The 19172-nt window shown below is 36.8% G+C and overlaps 1 protein-coding gene across 1 annotated transcript in view; it reads right to left on the bottom strand.

The window, feature by feature from the left end:
• Positions 1–19172, bottom strand: part of LOC150096670 (serine/threonine-protein kinase Nek8-like) — a 253264-nt gene that overhangs the window by 16997 nt on the left and 217095 nt on the right. The window contains exon 16 of the mRNA XM_090408678.1: positions 17236–17391. Coding sequence (XP_090264804.1) covers positions 17236–17391 — 156 coding nt within the window. The remainder of the gene's footprint in view (positions 1–17235; positions 17392–19172) is intronic.

Genomic DNA, 19172 nt, shown 5'->3' with positions numbered 1-19172 from the left:
GTGATAAAAGGACCTCCCAGATGAGTCTTCGACTCCATGAGGTCTTGTTTAATAATAATAATAATATACTGCACTTAAAATCCAACAACAAAAAATGTAATTCTCTACCATTAACCACCTTACCGGCCATTATGGATCAAATACGCATCCTCATACACTTCATATCCATCATATATTTCAATGTATCAATGGTATTAAAATTTTAATATGCACTTTGCATCCATGATAACCTTGACATCTATAGACGTCTTGGCGGGGAGCATGGTTAAGTTTCCCATGGTTAAAAGCATGGGAAATGTTTATTTATCACTTTATATCATTAAAAATATAAATAACTACTTTTTGTTTTATTAAATTCATTTTAGAAATGTGAAGTATATCTATGTTTGTTCAAGTTTTTACTCTTTCTCTTTCCTTCCATTATCTTTTTTTTTTTTCTGGTTTTATTCTGAAATGATCAAAAATTTAGGACAGATGTTAAATTTTACAATAATTAACAGCTGAAAGAACTAACTGATGTGGCCCTTATAGAGGCATTCAGTGGATGCTCCTTGGGAGATGAGTGATTCTTGTTGACAGCTTGTGGAGACTGATGCTTGGCTTGATCAGTTTTTGCCCACCACTGCTGAATATAATGAATTATAAGATCCTTCGGGTTGCCTATTGAGGTTAGGGTGATCTGAGGGATCACCTAATTTTTGGATGACCCTTTACTTATGCAAAAGTTGAAACCAATCTGGGTAGTGACCCTTCCCATAATATCTAGCATTATATGCTTTGCATGATGGAATACTAAGGCAATCAATGTGAAGTCATTAGTATAAACAAGTAGCCTAGTTGTGAAGATATTTCATATGCAAACTTTGCTTATGCTTGGATAAGGGATTAAACAAGAATATAATTTCTTGGCAGCTTTAATTTACTAACTTTAATTAACTAACAAGATATATCACATGGCTAGTGCCAATATGAAAATGATGTGCAGAAAAACATGCTGTGGTCACCAAGTATTTAAGCTTAGGTGCTGATTTACACTCAAGATACAATTTAATGGAATAATTACAGCACAAAGAGAAATAATTAAACAGCAGGTTTAATCGTTTCAATATTTTGTCTCTGTCATAGAGACATCTTCAGGAATACAATGTTAAAACTGCAGTAACAAATGCGAGAACAATAAGTGGAAGAAATGAAATTAGACTAAATGAAGACTAAGTCTTATGATGAAAGCCCTGTATGGATGCTGTTGGCTAGCCTTTGATGTTGTTGTAGTAGGGCTAAGAATTAAAGTCTTCCAAATCCTGGGAAGTTTAATACAACCATATTTATTAAGATTAAGCTGTTTTTTTAAATCTGTTACTGATTCTAAAAAGTCTTTCAAGTTTATATTTACTGGGATAGAGCATGACAGTTTTCTTCCATCTGATTCAATGCAAAGTATCCAAGGCTTGGTCTGCTACACCTGACTGACCACAGTTGTGGCAGCAAATGTATTGTTTATGTTCTTCTAGGCACATGTTAGCAGATCTCCCAGTATGACCATAATATGATAAGTTGCAAGAACACAGAATCTTATAAACATCTGAGATAGAGAGGGTAGGAAGTGGAGTCTTACAAGAATATAGAAGGGAAGCCAGCTTCAGTTTTCTTGCAAGAAAACACTCTATGGTCACCCATCATGCATGACATTCACAGTCAAGCTTTACCTGCAGTAATAACGAGGATATTTAATTATTGGTTAGTTGTAACTAGTAGATTGTAAGTTTTAACTTACAACCTATTAGTTTCACTCAACCATAAAAAAAACTAGTGGCTTCATTAGGATTTAGTGCAAGGAGGTACAGCTCAGGTGATAGAGCACTCACTTAGCATGCAAGAGATACTGGGATTGTTATCTGGCACCTCTAGATACCTTTCAAAGTGATATAGAGAGCTTACAGGATGATTTACCTAGGCTCTCAGTAGGACAAAAGATAATGGATATCATGATGTTGAATTTTTTCTTGACTTATTTATAAGAATATTACACTTTTTTTTTAATGTTCGTCAAGTAGCTTTATTTTATTATCCTACATGTTTCGCCAATTTTTTTCTATCGGCATCTTCAGGGAATACAAACTAGTAAGCTAAATGAATAACCTTGATTTAGCTTACTAGTTTGTATTCCCAGAAGATGCCGATAGAAAAAAATTGGCGAAACATGTAGGATAATAAAATAAAGCTACTTGGCGAACATTAAAAAAAATAATGGATATCAGTTTAATGAGGAGAAATGTCAAGTTATGTACTTTGGAATAAATCAATTACAAGCTGTGTATCACATTGATGGAACTGTATTCCAGGAAACAGATGATACTAGGGATTTGGAGACGGTGGTAGACAGGGTTGAAGTTTAGAGGACATATTGCTAAAGTAGCTCATCAGATTACTCAGCTATTGAAGAACACATACTATCAAGTAAAGATTAGGACATTATTCCTCTTTATAAGGCCTTGATATGTCCACATCTGGATTACTGTGCTCAGGTTTGGCCTACTAGGCTTCTTGGAGATGAGAAAGTGGTGGAGAAGATTCACCACTTAAAAAATTTAAATAAAAATTTACTTCTAAATATGGCATTTTTGAACAGTCCCAATGGTTAGTGGTAGAGGTATTAGTTATAGAGAGAGAGAGAGAATCAGATCTTTGGCCAGACTAGATATTTACTTTATGCTCATCTCCAACATGTTCCTTCTTTCTCACTTCATATCCATGCCTTGTCTGTTCTACGTATGCCAAACCACAATGAGCATGGAAATTGATATATCCTTGGATTTTTGTAGAAGGGAAATACTGAGATGCTCTCTTTAGGAGACTATAAATGGTTTGAATCAAATTAAAAGTTATTCTAATGTTGTGATCCTTAAAAAAAGAGAACCAATACCAGAGTTAAAGATCCATACTATCAACATAAGAAGCCTGAATGGCAAAGAAATGGAGCTAGCTGAGGAATTAGATAAGTACCAGATCGACATAATAGGGGTGACTGCAACAAAAAAGACAAAAACTGGTGAGGTCTTTCTGGGCAATAAATACAAAATGTTATATTCAGGCAATGATAATCAAGGAAAAGAACGAGTAGCCATAGTATTCAACACAAAATATGAGGCTAATCTTCTTGAATGGCAGTCAGTCTCAAGCAGAGTAATGTGGGCAAATATGAGAATGGGGAACTGGACAATGAGACTTATTTGTGCCTATGGTCCCACAGAAGGTTCTACTAAGGTAGAGTGGAGGAATTTTTTGAGGCTTTAGAAAAAGCAACTGACACAATGAAAAAGGAAAAGTTGGTCCTTGTTGGGGATCTAAATAGCAGAGTAGGAAATGATTGTGAGACATACAAAAATATTTTGGGAAAATTTGGAGAAAAGAGCAAAGCTAATAATAATGGCAAATATCTGTTGGATTTTTGCTCAGGACATGGACTGGTTATTACTAACTCCATGTTCCAACATAAAAATGTGCACAAATTCACATGGAGAGAAGAGGCAAAGAATAAGAAAAGTCTCATTGACTATGTTATTGTTGATAGTGATGTTTTCTCTCTGGTGCAGGACACCAGAGTGTACAGAGGATTTGAAATTGGAAGTGATCACTATTTAGTCTTGAGCAGGATAAAATTGAATTTCATATTGAAAAGAATAACATGTAAGAAAGTTTTAAAGCGAACAAAAGTTGAGCAGCTCTCAGATGCGAACTGTAGACTAAAATACACAAAGATTATTGAAGAAAAAATGAAAGAGTTTGAGAACAGGAATCAAACCTTGGAGATTCATGGCAAACTCTGAAGAAAACATTGATTGATTCTGCCAGAGAGGCATGTGGTGAAGTTGTCTGCAAGGATTAAAAGAAATCAGAACTTCCTGGTGGACAGAGGAAGTTAAAGAGGCAGTGAAGGAAAAGAAGAAAGCATATCAAAAGTTCCTGTCAAATAAGTCAGCTTGTGCTCTTAGAGAATACGGACACAAATGCAAGAATGCTAAACACTGTGTAAAACTAGCTAAACAAAAGTCATGGGAGGACTTTGGCAAGAATATACAAAATATTCTGGAGGTTGTTGAAGAAGCTTAGGAATGAGGGAGAGAGTGCTGTAAAAGGAGTTAGAGATGATAAAGGTGACATGAAAACGGGAGAAAAAGATATCCTTGAAGTATGGAGTGATTACTTTGATCAGGAATACATATCCATACTTGAAGTAGAAAAAGCCATCAAAGGCTTTAAATGTGGAAAGGCAGCAGGAGTAGATGATATTCGACCAGAAATGCTGAAGTATGGTGGTATAAGAATCTCACAGTGGCTGCACTGCATAATTCAGAAAGCCTGGACAGAGCGACGAATTCCCGATGATTAGAGTAGAGCTCTCATTGTACCCATATATAAAAAGGGAAATAAAACTGAATGTGAGAATTACTAAGTTATTTCCCTACTGAGTGTTCCTGGCAAGATCTATGCAAGTATAATTGAGAAAAGGTTGAGAAGAATTGTGGAAGAAAAGCTTGGTGAAGAACAAGCTGGATTCAGGCCAAATAGAGGTTGTCAGGATCAGATCTTCACTTTACGACAAATAGTCAAGAAATCATGGGAATATAACAAAGATCTGTATTTAAGTTTTGTCGATTTGGAAAAGGCATATGACAAGGTGCCAAGAGAGAAGCTATTCAATACGCTACAGTTATATGGTGTCAATGGGGCATTATATCATGCAATACTTAGTTTTTATTTGAGTTGTAAGAAGTACAGGAAGATGGTTTAATGTTAAATCTGGTGTGAGACAAGGATGTACATTATCCCCTCTGTTATTCATTATCTATATGGATCACATTATGAAGGAAAGTGGTATTAAACATGATATCAAAATTAGAGATGTTAATGTCAGCTCTTTGCTTTATGCAGATGATGTTATACTTCTAAATAAATCCACTACAAGTCTGCAAGATTCTCTGACTAAATTGAATAGCTGTTGTAATAGATATGGTATGAAGGTCAGCAATAAAAAGACAAAGACAATGAAAATAGGCAGAATCATTGAAAATATCAACTGTGTTTTGAATGGAGAACCTGTGGTACAAGTAAAACATTTCAGCTACTTAGTCACGATTTTTACTGAAGATGGTAAATTAAATATAGAAATAGACAACAGAATCAGCAAAGCTAGTATGGTGGGAAATCAATTGAGTAAATTCATATGGAATAAGAGAGAAATTAGTCAGAACACTAAATTAGCTGTATATACAAGACAGTGTTCAAACATTTTTAACTTATGGATCTGAGAGCTGGGTCAGAAGTAAAACACTTGACCAAAGACTAGAGACCGCAGATATGAGAGTCCTGAGAAAGATTATAGACGTGAACAGATGGCATCAATGGCAATATCATATTAAAAATGAAGATATTAGGGAAGAACTTGACATTGTCAACATCCTGGAATGCGTTAGCAGAGCTAATCTCAGGTGGTATGGTCACTTAAGCAGAATGGGCAAAGAAAGATTAGCAAAACAAGTGTTCTCTGCCAGGCTGGCAAGAAAACGACGCAGAGGAAAACCAAGATATAGGTGGATTGATACGGTACAAAGTGCCTTAGACGATAGAAATATAAGATCTGATAATGTTGGAGTCTTGACAAGTAACAGACTGATTTGGAGGAAAATTGTAGATAGGAAGTTAGTAATGATGTAAATTTTTCATGTAGTACTATCATATCCTGTACACCTCGAGGGTACATGGCAGGAATTTGATGATGACTGCCAAGATCCCTATACTGTGCATTCTGGTTATGGAAAGAGGCAGGGTTCGAAAATAAAATCTTGTCAATTGTTTTCTTGAAATAGTCATTAAAAGCAAATAAATTTCAGAACCCAAAGTTTGGTCTTGAGTTGGTCTTGATTTTTGTAAAATTGAATCTGCTTTATTCTTGAGGGTGTGGATTATGCCTAATTTTCCGGAAGATAGCAAAAGAATGAGGCATGAAGATAACAACCTGTATGGGTAGGCTTGCAATACATTTCAAAATAGACACCACTGTTAGGTTTCTTAGTGATGAGAACACAAAGGAAGGGAGTTTTCCATCCTTTTCAAGCTCTAAATTTGATTTTCTTTTCTCTAGCTTACTTTATTGTAAGAATGCAGTATATAATACATATAAAAAAACAAAATATGTCTTAATCAACTGTTTATGTTGATTCAGTATTGCTTTTTCTCTTGCAGAAAGAATCTCAAGTTTCCCAACCCTCAGTAATACACAACTCACCACAGAGAGAGAGAGAATCAGATCTTTCTCCGTGGACTGACATTTATCTCCAGCCTTTCCTGTCATAAACTTATCATCAACAGTTTCTTCAGCCTCTAAAAAAAAAAGAAACCTAGGTGTTCTTTTAAAACTGTTCCATAAGCCATTTTAAATCCCTCTGTCTAAATTCCTAATCCATCCATTCAATACTAGTCACATATTTAAGGCAGCATGCCTAAAACCTCCCTAAAAATTGTTGATATTTCCAAGAACAATTCGGTTCATAAATGATCTTACCCTCACAAACTTACTTCAATCTATGTCTCAGAGAGTCACGTTTTCAGCTCTGTGTCTTTTCTATAGATACTTCCATGATCACTGTTCCACTGATGAAGGCTATTCTCTGGAACATCCTTCTTCATAAAGTATCTCCAAATAACTACAACCTCCAACTCTTCAAGAAAAATGTCAATAAACTTCTTTCTCAATCCTCACCTGTTGCACCTCCCTCATAGCACAATGATGTGCTATGGGCTTTTCTACCTCTCATGTATGGATCTCTCTCTCTCTCTCTCTCTCTCTCTCTCTCTCTCTCTCTCTCTATATATATATATATATATATATATATATATATATATATATATATATATATATATAGTCTTCTATATCTATATATATACAGAAAGATTGACTTCTTTCTATAGATATATAGAAAGAAGCCAATGGATACCACAGTGTGAGGAACAAACAACCATGGTGCCCACCTTAATAAGATGCAGGACTTCCTTTTGCTGTGATGACTCGCAGCAATCCTACAGAGCATGCTTTCCACAAGTGTACAGCAGCAATCAATGGAAATTTTGGACCATTCTTCCTGTATATATATGCAATGAGGTCCTGGACTGTTGTGGCTTCCCCCAATTCCAATTTATCCCACAGATAAACTGGGAGCTCTTACCCTCAATGGGGTTGAAATCAGGGCTGTGTGGAGGCCAGTCAAGTGTAGTGACATTCATGTCTACAGACCATACAGTTATGGCAGCATTGTCCAGAATGTTCAGATGCCTCTTGGAGTTCAATGTTTGTAATGCCACAGAGGCCGAAAGCCAAACCAGGAAAAACAACCATACCATCACACCACTATCTCCAAATTTCAGGTTATGCACTCTAGTAACAGACGTTCACTGGCATCAACTACACCCACACTCGTCAATCTACTTTGTAGAGGGTGTTGAGTGATTTGTTGTCCCATACAGCAGTGATCTCCAAAGTGTGGTAGCATACCCCAGGGGGTATGTGAGTCGATACGTGGGGGGTACGTCAAAAAAAAACGTTTTATATTGATAGGAAAAAAATTAAGTAATTAATTAAAGATAAAGAATATTACTTTCGTTCATCAATTACACATATATCTAATATAGACAAAGTTGTTATAAAGATCCTGTAAACTTAAATTTGCGAGTAGTGCACACTGGGCGACTTTGCACACATAATCGTCTGTGGCAAAGCTGTCGTGTTTTTTAAAACTAGGGAGTAAATCTCTTACTTCTTATCATTGCCATTGTTTGTAGGGCATCCTAGTGTTGACAAGCCCAACTAGAGAAGGAAAATTGCTTAGTTATTCTGCTATCTACAGATGACACCACAGTTGTATTAATTATTTGACTATTAGTAGTAAGTTTAATGATTTTTTAGTATATATTGTTTCTATTCAATTCCAATGCCCTTTTGTGCTTACTTTTATGTTTACACTAGAAATAGTGAATTACAAATTAACCCTTACAAAATGGATAAATGGTTAAAAAAAATTTCCTCCAAAGAAACCGGGGGTACGTGCTATTTATTTTTTCTGTCTTGGAGGTATGCGATCAAAAAAGTTTGGCAACCACTGCCGTACAGGACAACAAATTACTCTATCGTGCAAGCTTTCCAAGCTTGCACATCTCGCCGTATATGCTCTTTACACCACTGAAAATGATGCTGCATGTGGGTTTAGGTAATGTGGGGTTTGCATTTTGCGATCCTACTATGGAAACCCATGTGATGAGCTTCGGTTCTGAATGTTTTTGTGCGCTCTGCTATTTATATACCCCAACAAGGACCTACTTTTCCTTTTTCATTGTGTCAGTTGCTTTCTCTAAAGCCTCGAAAAATTCCTTCACTTCTACCCCTTTGTAGAACCATAGGCACAATAAAAGTCTCATTGTCCAGTTCTCTATTCTGATATTTGCCTACATCACTCTACTTCATACTGCCTGCCATTCAAAGCCTCATATTTAGTATTGAATACTATAGCTACTCCTTCTTTTCCCTGATTGTTATTTTGCCTGAATATAACATTTTGTATTTAGTGCTTAGAAAGATCTTGACAGTTTCTTTCTTTTTTGTTTCAGTCATCCCTTATTATGTTGATCTGGTATTTATTCAATTCTCATGCAGGCTTCTTATGCTGATAGTACCGATCTTGAACTCTGGTGATGTTGAGTTGTATTTCAGGATTTGTTCCAGTAGTTGACTTTTCACTGTTTGCCCTGGTCCCCTGCCTTTCACAACGGGAGTCTTGTTTAACTGGCAACGTCCTAGCTGGCATGAAATTCTGTTATGTTGTACCATCATTTTACATCGTGGTTTAAGCCAATAAATACAATTTGGTCAGCTAAATCCCAAATTGCCAGCCCATCTTCATTCGTTCAGCATACAGGTAGATATCTAACAGGGTGCACCACAAGAAGATGATGATTGGACATTAGGTCAGAAGCCCTGGTTGGTTCTCCACATTCCTTTAAAGGCTATTACTATTATTACGGGCAACTCCAGGGAGTCATTAGACTCATCGAGGGAGGCCCCAAATCATAATCATCACAACTATCTGACATTCATACAGTATCTATCATACCTCGCCTTAAACTCATTCACTGTCACAGCATCCACTACAGACTCAGGGAGCGCATTCCACTCATTCACTACTCTAAAAGCAAAGAACCCAGCTCTAACACCTTTACTAACCACACTTTTGCCCAGTTTCCATGGATGTCCCCTAGTCCTCCCACAACCAGCCCTGTTCTCAAAAATATCTTCTGAATTAATTTTATAGAAACCTTTCAGTAATTTGAATGTCTCAATCATATCTCCCCTCCTCCGCCTATCGACCAATTTTTGCAACCCACAAATCCTCAACCTGTTCTCATACGGTTCATTCCACAGACCTGCTATCATCTTGGTCACTCGCCTCTGGATCCTCTCCACCTCCTCCCCATCAAGAAGAAACCTAGGTGACCAAATCTGAGCACAGTAGTCTAGATGGGGTCTTATCAAGGCTCGATAGAGAGGAACAATAACCTGCTTGTCTCTGCTTGTCAACGTATTCTTCAGCAACCAAGTGATTTGATGAGCTGTTTTGGTCACTTTTGCAATGTGTCCCCTAAATTTCAATTCCTTATCCACCAACACTTCTAAATCTCGTGCCTCATCAATTTCCTGGAGCTGGGTTCCACCAATGCAGTAAACTGCCGCCAATCTTTTCACCCCAAAATGCATAACCTTACATTTTGCCACATTAAACTGACATCCATTCTCCTTAGCCCAGACCTCCAATCTATCCAAATCATCCTGCAAAATTCTGACGTCATCTGCATTCATTATTGCCCTACCCAACTTCGCATCATCCGCAAACAAATGAACTGTTCCTCTCAGATCATTTCCTATATCATTTATGAACAAATTAAACAGCAGTGGTCCAAGAACAGATCCTTGTGGCACACCACTAGTCACAGGCCGTCTTGTGGACTCTACTCCTGAGTAAACCACTCTCTGATATCTCTCCGTCAACCACCCTCCTATCCATCTCACCAACCCTATGTCCATCCCCATATGTTGCAATTTACTGATAAGGATTCCATGTGGTATCCTGTCAAAGGCCTTAGCAAGGTCTAGTAGAATGACTGTAAACCCATTACCCTTATCCAGTTCAGCCATCACTGTGTTATAATACGTGAGCAAGTTACTGAGGCATGACCTACCCTTCACAAAACCATGCTGTCCCCGATACAGTATCCCATTTTCTTCTATCCAATCTTGTATTTTCCTCTTGACTATTTTCTCTAAGACCTTGACAATGATTCCTGATATGCTAATCGGTCGGTAATTTACAACAGCAGTCTTGGAACCACCTTTATGCAGTGGAACTATTTTCCCCTCTTTCCACCCGCTCGGGACTAACCCAGACCCGAGACTCAAATTAAACAAAATGGTCAAGGGTATTGACAATTCTTTAGCTGCTTCTCGTACAACACGAGCTGGTATACCATCCAATCCCACAGATGTATTGACATTGAGGTTATGCAATAGACTACTCACCTCCACTTCATTAACCACAATTCCCGTATAATCTACTGGTTTATTCGTTTCTGCAATGTCACCACCTGGATGATATACTTTTGCAAAGTGCTCACTCAGTAACTCAACTATCTCAACTGATTCAGTTACCTCCCTACCATCGGCATTCTTTAAAATCAATCTGCCATGTACATTTTTCCTTTTACTTGCTACATATCTAAAAAACTGTTTAGGATTCTCTTTAGCCTGCATGGCCAATGTTCTTTCGTAATCCTTTTTTGCTTTTCTTACCACACTCGTCACCCTTCTGGCCTGCGCTTTATACCGTTCATGTGCCTGCCGGTCACCCTTCTCCTTAAATTCCCTCCATAGTTGTTTCTTTTTTTGCAAATCAAGCTTAATGGTGTTATTCATCCATTTAACCCCTACTTGATTTATTATTCGGACTCTAGGTATACAGTCAGCCATTGCTTCATGCAAGCACTTCTTAACTACCTCCCATGCACTATCAACTTCTAGTCCTTGCAGTTGTACATGCCATGGCACTGAACCAATCAAACTCCTAAGCTTGTCGTACTTTCCCGCCCGATAATTCCACATGTCTCCTGTCTTAATTGAAAATTCTACACCTTTAGCCACCTCCCAAGTTAAGACCCTATGATCACTCTCACCGATTGGTGGCAATGTGGTCATATTTGTTACAGCCAAATCCTCAGATGTAATTACTAGGTCAAGCACTCTCTGACCCCTAGTATTTTCCATTACATGCTGTCGCAGATAGTTATCCCTTAATAACCGCATAAAATCCAGTTCCTTCCTCCCGTGTGTCCTCTCCTCACTCCAATCAATGCGACCATAGTTGAAATCTCCCATAATAATCACCCTCCTTCCACCCATTTCTTCTATTTGCTTGTGCATACTGTCACCACCATCTTTTCCATCACCTGGTCTATAGCAGCACCCAATTGTATATTTAGTTCTGCTAGCCACAATCTCACACCAAATGGCCTCAAATGTGCTCTTTTCTCTATCCTGCAATTCAACTGCTATTCTCCTTGGCTGGAGCTCATCAGCTATCATCAGCAATACTCCTCCCCCCATTTTATTCTCTCTGTCATTCCTGAACACACTATACCCATCACATTCAATCCCACTAGTTATATCATCTACAGTCAGCCATGTTTCACTAATACCTATAACCTGTGGTCTGGAAGTGCCAACCATGGCCAAAAACTCTTCCTTCTTGTTCCTAATACTCCTAGTATTAGTGTACATGAATTTAAGACCCCCATTAGCCCCAACCCTACCTTGATGCCTTATATTAACTATCCCACTCTGATTTGTTGTCCTTATTTGCTCTGGCATATTATATTCATTCTTACATTCAACTGCCTCCATAAGGACTGTATCTCTACCCCCCCCCAACAAATCTAGTTTCCCTGAATTTGCACATCCACTACATTCAGCAACACTTTCTCAAGTCTTCTTACACCGTAACCATTCAAATGCAAGCCATCCATCTTATATAGATCCTTTCACCCATCAAACTCACTCCACACATCCACAAATTCCACACCACTCGTCATACATAACCCACGCATAAAGTCATTTGCAATTATAGCCCTCCTTTTAAACATTTCACTGTCATACCGTGGCAAAAGACTAATCATTCTAACTCTCTCACTCTTTTCTTTTGCTACCTCAAACAATTCATTCAGGTCTTCTATCATTTCCATTTTATCTCCTTTCAAATCATTCGTACCTGCCACAACAATCATTTCTTTCACCCTTTCCTTTTGCTCTCTAATAGACGCAGTTAAGTCCTTTATGGTCGCACCAGGTTGGTACGATTTTGTCAAGTCCTCTACTAACACACCTCGTACTAACGAGTCTCCATACAGCACTCTATCCTTCATTTTGTTCATGTTCACATTCATACGTCTATTTTTCCTGTCATACCTTTTATTATTGGTTGGTTCATTCAGTCTACTTTTGTTCATGCACTCTAGCTGCTGTTTTGCTCTTTCTATCGCACTATTCAACAACGCGATCTCACTCAATGCATCTATCTCATCTTTTTTGTTCTCTGAGAAACCATTTATACTATCATTCACACTCTCACAATTTTCATGTACAACCTTGCCGTTTCTTGTCATATCCCTATTTCCTTCATTTTGGAGGTTGACAAAAATATCACACTCACGATCCGAAATACACTTCAATTCCGCATTCTCCCTACATTTTCTACACACATTCAATCCTTTATCATCATCTAACCACACTCCGACCGCCCTCCGCAAAGCGTACATTTCACAGCTAGTACACTGACTCATTTCTTTTATGCTACCGTTCTTAGATAACGATGGTGAACCTTCATTACTGGCCGCCATTTTCCTACGCACAGGTGCCATATTTATCTGTAACGTGTTTTGTCAAATTAAACGTTATAACACACCAAAAATAGACGCACTAAAATACGCAAGGCAAACAAAACAAAACTACACAATATTAAGTAATTTGTATCGATAACTGAAAATGATACTTATCTTATCTGGAGCTTGCACGAACACTACTCATTACGAATTCATCTAGCGGCGACTTCCGACATAGATTATGTTATAAGACACTTAGTACACTAACCACATTAATAAAGCTCTAATAATATACCAAAATTATTGAATCCAAAACACCAAAACAAAAAAATTGAATCCAAAACACCAATAAATCAACAAAAAACACAAATCTCTCAGGAGCTCTCCGATAGCACGACCGTTCACCAGCTAGCCTCGACACCAAGGCTATGTGGAGGTCTCCTCTCGGTTATACAGCTTTGGCCCTTAAGCACCCGAAGCATTCAAAACAATCTCAATCTTTATCTAACCAAATCTGTAGAACGAATGTTTTAGGCATAGAATCTCTGTGAGGAAGTTGGTAGTAACACTGCCTTTGGGTGGAAGACCTGGATTTTAAATCTCATCTAGATGTGAGGAACATATATATATATATATATATATAAGGGATAGATGTGATTTCTGAAAATTTTCCATGTTACTCCTCTAAATTAATATTAACCCAGATATAATGATCTCTAAAGTAGACAAAGGCAACACACAGTGGTCATCATAAACAAAACGGATTATCGCAACAAAATAACAGAAATTTTAAATTATCAAATCACATACCAAAAATTTCTAAATGAATCCCCCCTCCTCCCTCAACCTCATAAAACAAATTAACAACACACACTACACATTTTAAAAAACCAAAACAAGATAGATAAAATAACAATGAAAATACAACACCCACACCACATTCATTGCATATATATTCAGACAAATTAAAACCCATAAAGATGGCTACCCAGTATGCCCAATAATCTCATACAAAAAACCACCACATCACCTTTATCAAAATTCTTAGTAAAACTACTCAAATCTTTACTAACCAAGTCAAAATCAATTATGAAAAACACAGACGACCTATTTCAAAAAATAACAAACCTAACTCTATCCCACGATGACATTCTCACTTCATTGGATGCATTATTGCTATACACCAATGTGAATTAGAAATGAAGGAAGTACAGGAAGATGGTTTAATGTTAAATCTGGTGTGAGACAAGGATGTACATTATCCCCTCTGTTATTCATTATCTATATGGATCACATTATGAAGGAAAGTGGTATTAAACATGATATCAAAATTGGAGATGTTAATGTCAGTTCTTTGCTTTATGCGGATGATGTTATACTTCTAAATAAATCTGCTACAAGTCTGCAGGATTCTCTGACTAAATTGAATAACTGTTATAATAGATATGGTATGAAGGTCAGCAATAAAAAGACAAAGACAGTGAAAACAGGCAGAATCATTGAAAATGTCAACTGTGTTGTGAATGGAGAACCTGTGGAACATGTAAAACATTTCAGCTACTTAGGCACGATTTTTACTGAAGATGGTAAATTAAATATAGAAATAGATAACAGAATCAGCAAAGCTGGTACGGTGGGAAGTCAATTGAATAAATTCATATGGAATAAGAGAGAAATTAGTCGGAACACTAAATTAGCTGTATACAAGACAGTGTTCAAACCAGTTTTAACTTATGGATCTGAGAGCTGGGTCAGAAGTAAAACGCTTGACCAAAGACTAGAGACCACAGATATGAGAGTCCTGAGAAAGATTATAGATGTGGACAGATGGCATCAATGGCAATATCATATTAAAAATGAGGATATTAGAAAAGAACTTGACATTGTCAGCATCCAGGAATGCGTTAGCAGAGCTAACCTCAGGTGGTATGGTCACTTAAACAGAATGGGCAAAGAAAGATTAGCAAAACAAGTGTTCTCTGCCAGGCTGGCAAGAAAACGACGCAGAGGAAGACCAAGATATAGGTGGATTGATACAGTACAAAGTGCCTTAGACAATAGAAATATAAGATCTGATAATGTTGGAGTCTTGACAAGTAACAGACTGATTTGGAGGAAAATTGTAGATAGGAAGTTAGTAATGATGCAAATTTTTTTTCATGTAGTACTATCATATCCTGTGCACCCCTTGAGGGTACATGGCAGGAATTTGATGATGATGACCAATGTGAATGTCCCCAGAACATTAGACATTGTACATACATTACTCACAGAAGACCACACCCTGGAATCATGAACAAAATTAACAGCCAGCGATATCATAAACCTGATAAAACTAATAATCTCAGCAAACTTTTTTTAAATTTTATAATAACATCTATATCCAAATTTTTGGACTCCCTATGGGACAAAATATTAGTGGACAATTAGCAGAATTGTTCCTATCACATCTATGCCCCCCCCCATGCATTACCTTTTACAGCCAATATGTGGACGATATTCTATGCAGTGGAAAACCAACATGATGCATCACCACTTTACAAGCATCCCTTAATGACTCAGCAATAGACTAAAGTTCACTGTAGAATCAGAGCATGAAAAGTAAAATTTATAAATTTCCTGAACCTAACATTAATTAGAGAAAACAACAAAATAGCCACAAAAATTATTCCACAAACCCACAGATATCGAAAATTACCACCCCTTTAACTCTTATCATCCTTATTTTATCAAAAAATTGGTTCATTCTAGCATAATTTATAAATGCATAAAAGTGTTCAACTACACATAATTATCTGAAATTGGAAATAAAGAAATTAACAAAAATTAAATAATGCTTAGAATATCAAAAACAATAGCCATAAAATGTGACAAAAACTCCATAAACGTTCACCACCCCTATATAGAGTTGGAAGCACCACACATAAAAATTAGGTCAAGACCGACCAACAGAAAACAACAATACACCCAAGACAAAAACACTAGGCCGACATGACATAGCCTCTACTTTTCCCATGAGCTCCGAAGACGACACTCAGTCAAAACAGCTCACACCCCATTAATTCTCGCCCATAATCTTGATTCTTCATATTCTATCCTTCTCCTTTCTCCAAAAAAGTTTTTATCTTTCACCTTCTTCCCAAAGAATTCACAGCCCACCCTTGAAACCTGGGTTGTAAATTCACATACTTTTGTCTTATCTGCAATTCTCCCATATCTTTCTATCTCCACATTTCCAACCTCCACTTTCTTTCAGTCATACTTCAGCAATAATATAAATGTTTATCACCATATGCCAGATGCCGCTCAATAAGAAGACAACCAGGAACATCCTACAAAGGTATGTCCAAAATTTATGTCTTTAAAACATCAATAATGCTCTAAAAAATTTAGTAAAAAAAAAGCTAATAACATCATAAAAGGAGTACTCCTAAAGAAAAAGAGGCAAAATTAAATTTTAAATTAACATATATAAGGGATTTTCAAAAGAAATAAATTAGCCAATCTTTTATGGAGTTGACTGAACTTTCCTACTAGAAACTTGAATTTTTTTCCCTTTCAAAAAAACAAAATAGGTGTACTATAGAGATAGGATTAACTACTCTTTCATAACCAAATTAAGTTTACAAGAGTGTTAGGTCTAATATGCCACTGGAGGATAGTGTAGGATATTTTTTGGAACCTAGCATCATATTTACTCTTTGCATATCTGTTGCTCCATAAAACACAGAAACTTTATAATAAAAGCCAGCAAACAGTTTGGTTATAAAGTTTTCATGTTTGTGAGGCAGCAGAGCAAGGCAACACACAAAGAACCTTTAGATCTTTACAAAGCAGCCAATCATTTTCTTCATATTCGACCTTATTAAGCAGGGTTCAAGATTTCAGAACTGCTACTTTATTTCTGAAGTTACTTCAGAAGTTATCACTGTGAAGGAAAATTCCTTTTAGACTTCTGCGCTAATACTATTATCAAAATAATCAAACTATTTAAAAGTAAAATTTTGTGAAAAATCTGTATTTGATAGTAAAAATTAATAGTTTTTGGCATCAGCATGGAAGAATTACCATAAAATAAGTAAAATATTTAAAAGAATATAACCATTGCATGCCTGTGTTAATGTGAAAGTCTTACAATTGTATAATAATAAATGCTACACTGCAATATAGAGAATTGTAAACTGCTAGATCCACTTTGCTCATTTCAATATATAAGCATTTAGTTTTTATTAAGAATAAAATAATTAAAAAGTATCTCCTTACTTAAGGCAATCAATGTGCTGTTCTTGCCACATGTGACTGAGTGTACAACATACTTCTGATTTAATGATATTAGTACCTTTCCTGGTTGATTAGGTTTAATGACTTCACGTCCCAACTCGCCATTATCAGCTTTTCCCCAAGTGAAAATATCACCACCTAGAAAAAGTTGAACACAGCAATAATATTTATCCATAGTAGTAACTGTAAAATATAATAATATAATAAAATCAATAAAGTGATACTCATTGATAAAATCAATGAAAATACAAAAACAAGATGAAACACCAAATTAAAGCCTGACAAGTTGAAAATTTTACATGCTGTTGTGTCCTGAATAAGCTAAGAAATGTTTTAACATAAACTATTCAGGTCACAACTTTAAAATTACTTAGGCAGAGAATGTGGAATGTTGGCAATAGAATGAAAAGGTAACTTTGTGGATGCAAATCAATTTAAGAACAAGGAGTTGTATAGAACTGTATAAAATACTTGTAAAATATAATATGTTATATGTGTGGGCCAGATGTAGAAATCAATGTAAACTTTTAAGTCTGTTTAAGAACCCCATTTCTAGTACTTAAAGTAGCTAAGCCTGTGAAACAGAGTTTAAGGGTCACTTTTAATAAACCGTCCGTGTTATGCATGAAAAGGGAGAGAAGGTAGTTACTGGAAAGAGAAACTAAAGCACTTTCCAGGAAGAGAAAAACAAGTGCAAGTGCAACAAAATAGAGGGAGCTGAATAGAATGATGTAAATACACGTGACCGCGTTGGCAGGCATCACGACGGTCGAGAAATAATGAGAGGAGAAAAGATAACAAAAAGGCCTTGCAAACCCCATTCGGGGCTTTTTTGGGGGTTCCTGGTTCCTGGTTCCTGACCTCTCTCGGACATAGGTCATGTTCGTCTTCGGAGAAGTCACTGGCTGGCCGTGGAAGGCATTGGTTCATCTGTCGCAGCGCCTGGAATGGGCCAAGCTATATCCTTGGACTAGGATAGCTGTGCTTGTCGTGCGACGGAGGAACCAAGCAGATGCTGTCCGTTTCAGGCGATGTCCCCGTGCCACCTCCCATCTTTTCCGCAGAGATTCCATTTGTGTAGTCTGACCGAAAACAACCTAATAGGAAGCTAAGCCAGAAGGCCTTGATGACCAGACAAGGCGGGAAAAGAAACAAGGTACCAAACCAGAGACGGTAAGACAGACTTTTATATTGTAATTTCGTCATAGAAGAGTGTGATCCCCTAAGAGAATATATAAGATGGACTAAAATTATGGAAACATAAGAATTGTCTATGACTTGGCTCAGGCCCATTTATTTAAGATTTGTTTACCCTACAAGGCCAAGTGTATCCCTGTGTGGATTAATATAGTAGTGTGTAAAGTAAGTTAACTAATGACCGTGTGTGAAGAAGAAATTACAAGTGCCTAAGAATTAATGTTGAAATGTTTATATTAGTGGGTGGTCTATGCAAGTTTAATTGTGTGATTAATGTAATTAGTTTGTGCCTATGTCTTTACTCGAGAATACTTCTGATTATGTTTATATTGTATACGTGTATAATTCATTGAGCTTATTAAATTGTTTCTTTCAAGTACCTGCCTGACCTGTTTTGTCGTATGAATTCAAACAGCCTCATAAAATAATAACGAACCTAGCGGGATAAAACCTAGCACATGAATGACTAAAGTGAGCCACAACGGTAAGAAAGAGATAAGTGAACGGAGGTATAAAGTTTATTTCGGTCTAATCATCATGTATCAACTGAGAGAGCCATCCTGGGTAGGAGTCCCGTCTAGCCTAGGTATTAGCTGGCACAGTAAAAATATAAATTTTGTTAATGCTTATTGGGTGAACTCTATCAGAATGTTGTGTGATTAAACTGTAGGGAGGCCAAGAATAAGACTGCTTAGAATAAGAAGGAAGAAAATTTGCTAAGG

The sequence above is a fragment of the Typopeltis vanoorti genome, chromosome 18 (assembly GCF_054136105.1).
Source record: "Typopeltis vanoorti isolate ZY-2024b chromosome 18, IOZ_Tvanoo_1.0, whole genome shotgun sequence".
Lineage (NCBI taxonomy): Eukaryota > Metazoa > Arthropoda > Arachnida > Uropygi > Thelyphonidae > Typopeltis > Typopeltis vanoorti.
The sequence above is the reverse complement of the archived record's forward strand: the minus strand, read 5'-3'. Positions and strand labels throughout refer to the sequence as shown.